Source organism: Haliotis rubra, unplaced genomic scaffold (assembly GCF_003918875.1).
Source record: "Haliotis rubra isolate DU_JTF1 unplaced genomic scaffold, ASM391887v1 Scf350, whole genome shotgun sequence".
In the NCBI taxonomy this organism is placed as follows: domain Eukaryota; kingdom Metazoa; phylum Mollusca; class Gastropoda; order Lepetellida; family Haliotidae; genus Haliotis; species Haliotis rubra.
Window position 1 is genome coordinate 85,797 of NW_025767025.1, and position 6,624 is coordinate 92,420.

The window sequence follows — 6,624 nt, forward strand, 5'->3', positions numbered from 1 at the left end:
CACAATTCATGATCAGTCCTGTATGCGCATGATTGACTAGAAATCAGAAGCATAGTCGCCATTTGCAATAATGAACCAACGCATAGAAGGATATAACTGTAAGTCTTGTGGTTATTATTACTAATAAACAATAATATATTTTTTTCCATGTTGTTGAATAGAAGCTACAAATTGTATTCTATTTTCCATAAATATTTGATAGTTGTATGTAGAACCCTTATTGTCTACTTTTCAGGGAAAGAAGTCATCACGGAATATTTTCAAGCTGGTTACACTAACCATGAAATATGCTCTCTTCTTTGTCACAATGACAATATTCATATAAGGTATGTGTAAGTCATCTATTGATCTTTGTTTTAATTTCAATCGGCTAGCAGTTAATAGTAAGAGAGCTACTTGGACAAAATGTTTGCTCATGGCACTCAATGTAAACGTTGTTTATCTGTACAGCAAAGCAATTGAAAGTATCTAGATAACTTTTGTTGCGAAGTGAACAGGTGTTCATCACTAACCTAAACATATCCCACAAAGGCAGTTCATGAGAACAACGAAGAAATGTTCCAAAATGTGTCCTGCTATTTTTCGTATTATATTTCAAAATACTCTGTAAGAGATATCTTGTCTGTTTAGTGTAAGAACACTGAAACGAAGACTGAGAACACTTGGACTTAGTCGACACAAGGAAGTTATTGATCATCAGAGAGTAATACATGCCGTTCAGGTAACGTATCTACAACATAACCTAATCATATATGTTTGCCTATTTAGAACAATCACTACAATTATATTAATCGATATCATGAAATAGCATCATGTTGAAACGTGATTTTATGATCTTTCAGAGTGAGTTACAAGGAAGTGGTTGTTGTCTTGGCTACAGGAGCATGACGGAACGTTTGCGTAATGTGCACGGTTTGAGGGTTCCTAGGTAGGTAGGGAGGAAAAGATAAGGGGAAGGGGAGGAGGGAGAGAACATTCGTTTTACTGACTGTTAAAACGTAAATGCATACTTAATTCTCGTGATTATCTTCTCCGTTGTTGAAACGGGTATTATGACACTACCAGCATTTTGTGCAACGTAATGTTTACTTATTCATTTTATTTTACCCAGCAAGTTGTAATCATATTATGTTCTTGTATCATCTAGGGACTACGTTATGAAGCTTTTAAGGGTCATGGACCCCGACAGGGTTGCAGTTCGAAGATCTCGCCGCTTTACACGGCGTTTATATCACAACAAAGGGCCAAATTATCTCATACACATCGATGGCTACGACAAACTGAAACCATTTGGGTTTGCTATCCATGGTGCAATATGTGGGTGAGTTTTAAACCAAACATTGTTCTGAATGATGCAGTATTGTTTATTTGAACCCTGTTTTATTTTCATTAGAAATAGGAGAAAAGTTTACAAAGGGCGAATTAAAGTCATTGGAAGAATAAATATATATTCCATTCAACTTTCTACAATAATATAATCACAAACAATCATGGCGAACATCCTAAATATTCAGGGAAACAGTTGTCTTCCTACAGTCTCTATTATGTATGTGTTCACGCACGTTAATTTTCAAAAGTACTGTGTGATGTGCGTTTATAGTTACGGCCCACTCCACTATAGATATTTTATTCTACATGATTTCAGTTGTATTTGTTTTGTTTACAAATTTGATTAAATGGTGAATGGTTGCCATTAATAAGTGTTTGGTCCATGGTTTGGTTTAAGTCTCTGTTCAGAATTCCTGTCTTAATTACTTACATGTTCAAAGTAAAAAAGAAACGTTACCAGAATCTATAACGTGATTTCCAATGCTCTGTACTGTTAATGCTTATGTACTAACGGTGCGGTTAGATAGCCCAATGGTTAAGGTGTGCTCTCGTCACGCTGACAACCCGTGTTCTATTTCCCACATGGGTACAATGTGTGAAGCCCATTTCTGGTGTCCTCCGCCCTGACATACTGTAATATTGCTAAAAGCGGCGCAAACCCATACTCACTCACGTATGCACCGACAAGAGTCAATAAAAAATATATTTAATTCTAAAGTAACACAAACTTAAGGATGCAGTGTTTCAACAAGGTGATATTTTCAGCTATTCGAGAAGAATACTATGTCTAAAAGTAGGGAGGAGCAACAACCACCCATACACTGTCGCCCGTTTCTTCATGGAATATGTTGAAAGTATTGGAGGTATGTGAATATTCCTTTATTTATTTATACGTGTTTTCTTTCTGCGTACTTTGCAAATACTTGATATTATCTATTGATTGTTTTTGGTTTTTTACGAATAGGCGTTCCACGATGCATAAGAGCTGACCGAGGCAGTGAAAATGTCTTTATTGAGGATCTCCAAAAAGCTATGAGGTGGGAGCACACTGATGACATGGCTGCAGAAAACAGTTTTATGTATGGGAGTTCGCACCGAAATCAGGTCAGTTTAAACTCATTTAAAGTAATTACATAGTATCATTTAAGCATTTTCAGTCTTCACAAATTGGAAACATATTCCTTCAAAACAAGACAAGAGTATATTGTCTGAGCATAAAAGAACTCCATAGAGTATGTAGCTAGGATAGCAGTCCACTTTCCGCTGATACTTTTTCGTTATCTCAAGTCAGTGAAGTGTTAATTAATCAACGTATATACGTTTGTACATCTAGTAGGGATGATAATAGCAATATAATCCGTACGTTCATGCTTTGTTGCACGCACCGGTCACAGGTATGCCAAAGTATATAAACCAAACATTCACTCTAAAGTAAGTAGAAGCTTCTAGGGAATATTTTAAAATGTCCCCAAACTGTAAGAACGGTCTATGTGCGTTAACGCACTCTCCCGATCATGTCCCAAATGTGTTCAGAAGGGGAAATATCTGGGCGTGTCGCCCTCGTGACATTCTGACGCTGCTGGAGGTGGGCATTGCGCAAAACATGATGCTTGTACATCATTTCTGATCATTTGACAAGGAACTCGTATTTCATTAAATGATTACAATTTTGAATCCATAGCATTCGCCTTTTGAGCTCTATTTCTAGTGACTTTTGACGCCATGAACGGAATCGAAGGGCCATATTCTGAATTTCTTGGTACATGTTAGAGTCTGCTGATGACATACTGACACACAGTGTACTGTACGCTGACAGTTTGAAACATTACACAGCCCGTATACGAGTGCACACGATAGTTAAATAGATAGTTTATGACGAAACAATGAATGAAATAAAATATAGCATAGTTCTATGATAAACGGATTGAATAATTGCACCACAGACATAAGTCGATCTTCCTTGAAAGTGTCAAAATAGAGAAAAGAACCTTAGGTCAGTGTTTGGCGCTACTATATGCGGCACGTGCAAACGATCGGATTTGGTTTTTGTGTCATGTTTCACTTGTTCCATATGATGTTTGTCTTCAACACATGTCTTTGTTCTAATTAGGGCTGTCTGTCTATAAACATCGATAATCGTTAACTAAATGTCTATATTGGAGAAGTAGCATTGAGCAAAAAAACCAACCAAATGTCAGAAACAAAACAACATGCTTGAGCACATACATTTATCCATGGATTCTATAACATGGTACAAGAACATTTGTAAGCTGTCAACCATTAAAGATATTACAATGTGCATTGTGTACATAGATTAAAACTGCATTTCGTCTTTATAGCTTGTTTACGATATTTTCGTTCACAAAAGTTTCATAGCTACAATATTTCTTTCCATTGGCTATATTTCCTATTAATTATGTTTTACAGATTAAAGATAGTATGCAGCAGAGAGGGTTCGGGTGATCCTCGCACAGTCATGATGGTAAGGCTCATCATCAGCTCAGGGCCCTTGCCCCCTCTACACGCAGCCCAGACAGCGAATGGGACTTCTCCCAGGAAACGCTGCCTAGTCGAACCCACCAAGAACTTTCCGGAGAATATGAAGGCTCCCCAACACTGCAGCCTTCTGCATTATCCAGATTGTCAGAAGGGTTGTACTCTCCTGATCTGCGCCAAGAGATCAGGAGGTACCAAACCAAGGACACCGAGAACAATGGGGAGCCTGACAACAGTGTCCTGGGGATGCAAGCGAGACATTTCAAAGGCGAGGTCCGCATATTGAAATGCTTTTCCTTAATCTTGCCAATCACACTGGTGTCAAACGGGACAGAAAATTCAATGACATAAATAAATTCATTGGCTTTATCAAAAAGGACAAGATCAGGTTTGTTGGCAGGAATTCTTCTGAGGCTGTATATGGGCCTATTCCACAGAAGTTTGAAAGCATCATTTTCCATGACGCCCTGGACATGTTTAGGGTCGTACCATGGATGGACCTCGGAGTCAAAGCAACGAGCCATGCCATCATGTCGTTTAAGATATGCTGTTTGTGCCAAGGAAGGGCATCCACTGACAAGGTGTTGGACAGTCTCCGTGAATTCATTGCAAAGTCGACATTTGATATTGATATTTTGTTTAAGAATCACATCCAGGCGATTGCGAGTGGGGAGTGACTGGTCCTGAGCAGCAAAAAGGAAGCCCTCATTTTCATATTTAAGACCAGCCGACTTCATCCAGGCGAAGGAGTCGGTGGAATTGCTATTCTGTTCAACACACTGCATGTACACACGATGCAATGGCTTCTCAGAAAGCTTCTCCACAAAAGACCGACTCTGGGCAGACTTGGTGAAGGACTTCACCTGGTCTACTCCCATTGCTGTACCGTCCAGCAGTACATCGCCATCAACAAAATCTACCTCAAATTTCAGATTCTGTCCAACAACCTTGGCACGCTTAAGATAGCTGTCGAATTCCTTGCATGAGTCTTCACATGCATCACCAGAGGATCATCTAATAAATAAATAAATATGTGCAAAAGTACACAAAAAAATTCTATCATGAAGAGCCTCCACATTAATCAAACCCCGACCTCCAGAATTGATTGGCATGTTTAAACGGTTAAGAGAGGAACGAGGATGGTGGGCTCTGTTATCAGACATGATCCTTCTGGTCAGACGGTCAAGACTCTGGATGTCTTGTTTTGTCCAATCAACTACTCCAAAGGAATAGGAGAGGACTGGCACAGCAAAAGTATTGGTGGCTTTGACCTTGTTTCGAGCATTTAGCTCTGAGCTCCAGATTTTCTTTAAACGAGATTTGTACTCGACCCGAAGTTTGTCTTGAATCTGGGCATTCTGGAGCTTGTCTCGAACTTGTATTCCAAGATAGGTGTAGGCCTGATCTTCCACAAGATGCTCAATAACTCCTCCCCCTTGTAACTTCACCGAGCCATCATAAGTTACCTTGCCACGTTTCATACGAAGAGTATTACATTTGTCGAGTCCAAATGTCATGCCAATATCATTAGAAAAGGACTCGACAAGGAGAACCTGCTCTTTCAAATTGGTATCTCCTTTGGCAAGGAGCTCGATATCATCCATGTAAAGGAGATGAATAAAAGGTGTTGGGGATCATTGCTGAGGAGGTCCAGGATGGTAACCCTCCTCTTTATTGAGCAGAAAGCTCAAAGGATTTAAAGACAAACAAAAAAGCAAAGGACTAAAGAAATCCCCCTGAAATATTCCCCTTCTGATTAAAATAGATTCCGAAGTTTGCACCTGCCCTTGCGAGTATATGAATATTAATATTAATATGTCTATTTCAAGACACACACACATACATACGTGTATGTACAACAAGCATGCATGCATTCATCAAATTTGAGCTTTGAAGCATGATAAATAATTTTGGGTAAATTTGTCATTATTATTTCACATCAGATTCCCGATTTATATTTTTCTATATTTTTAAAGAGAATAGAAAGATGGTGGCTGTCCATGCGACAAGGTGGAGGTGATTTTTGGATAAATCTCTTCAAGGACATGGAATCGCAGGGTATAGTGGCAACAGACAACACGCTTCACATGTATTTTTATATAAATATTTGTATTTTCATATAACTTACGTATTAAAAAGTATGTTAATAATATGAAAGTAATATTGTATATAAAGACTAAACAGTTAGCTACTCGTGTGTAAAAGACAGTTAAGTAAAGTGTTCAGTTGTTACTTTCACTTTTAATGCTCACAGAAGATGAAGTAAACATGATACATATCAGTAAAGTGAACCACCTATCACGTCACAGTGTGGATAATGTTTTATGATGAAACTGTAATTTTACGGCCACTGGTCCATTATGAAAAATTGCAGAATGTAGAGGTTAAGGAACAATTCATAGTTCGAAAATAGCAAACTTAATGTTGGAAAAATCTTGATATTTCCTCGTGCAGCACCAGCGGTGATTGGTTCCATTTTTGTCGTGAGGTGTGTATGTGTGTGTGTGTATTGTTGACTAGGACGGTGAAAAAAGATCGGTGGTCTGGGACATATTGTTGAAATTGACGAATTGAATTTTGTGAAACGTAAATTCAACATGGGAAAACGAGTAGGACAATGGGTTTTGGGGGCATGTGTAGCGTGTGTAGATAAACCTGACTCAAACACTAAATCCAGCTAATCCTAAACCACAGTCAGAAATGATTGTTGGAAAGCGTACGAGTGTTTAAAAGAGGAGACTTCACGCATCTGACAGTAAACCCCTCAATACATTTCAAGAACCCGGAAACAGGTGCCCA

The 6,624-nt window shown here is 38.6% G+C and overlaps 1 protein-coding gene across 3 annotated transcripts; it reads left to right on the forward strand.

Annotated features, from left to right (window-relative positions):
• Positions 1-270: 270 nt before the first annotated feature.
• On the forward strand, positions 271-5,954 carry LOC124285060. Of its 3 annotated transcripts, XM_046721205.1 has the most exons (5): positions 728-928; positions 1,148-1,321; positions 2,095-2,192; positions 2,294-2,433; positions 5,802-5,954. In XM_046721205.1, exons 1-5 carry the CDS (start codon positions 813-815, stop codon positions 5,946-5,948), a joined length of 675 nt encoding a protein of 224 aa, XP_046577161.1. In that variant the 5' UTR covers positions 728-812; the 3' UTR covers positions 5,949-5,954. The 3 variants fall into 3 exon arrangements, 1 of the variants encoding a protein (XP_046577161.1); XR_006900716.1 differs by lacking the exons at positions 2,095-2,192; positions 2,294-2,433 and adding an exon at positions 271-326 and having other exon boundaries at positions 843-928; positions 5,802-5,915; XR_006900715.1 differs by lacking the exons at positions 2,095-2,192; positions 2,294-2,433 and adding an exon at positions 641-721 and having other exon boundaries at positions 843-928; positions 5,802-5,915.
• Positions 5,955-6,624: the final 670 nt, after the last annotated feature.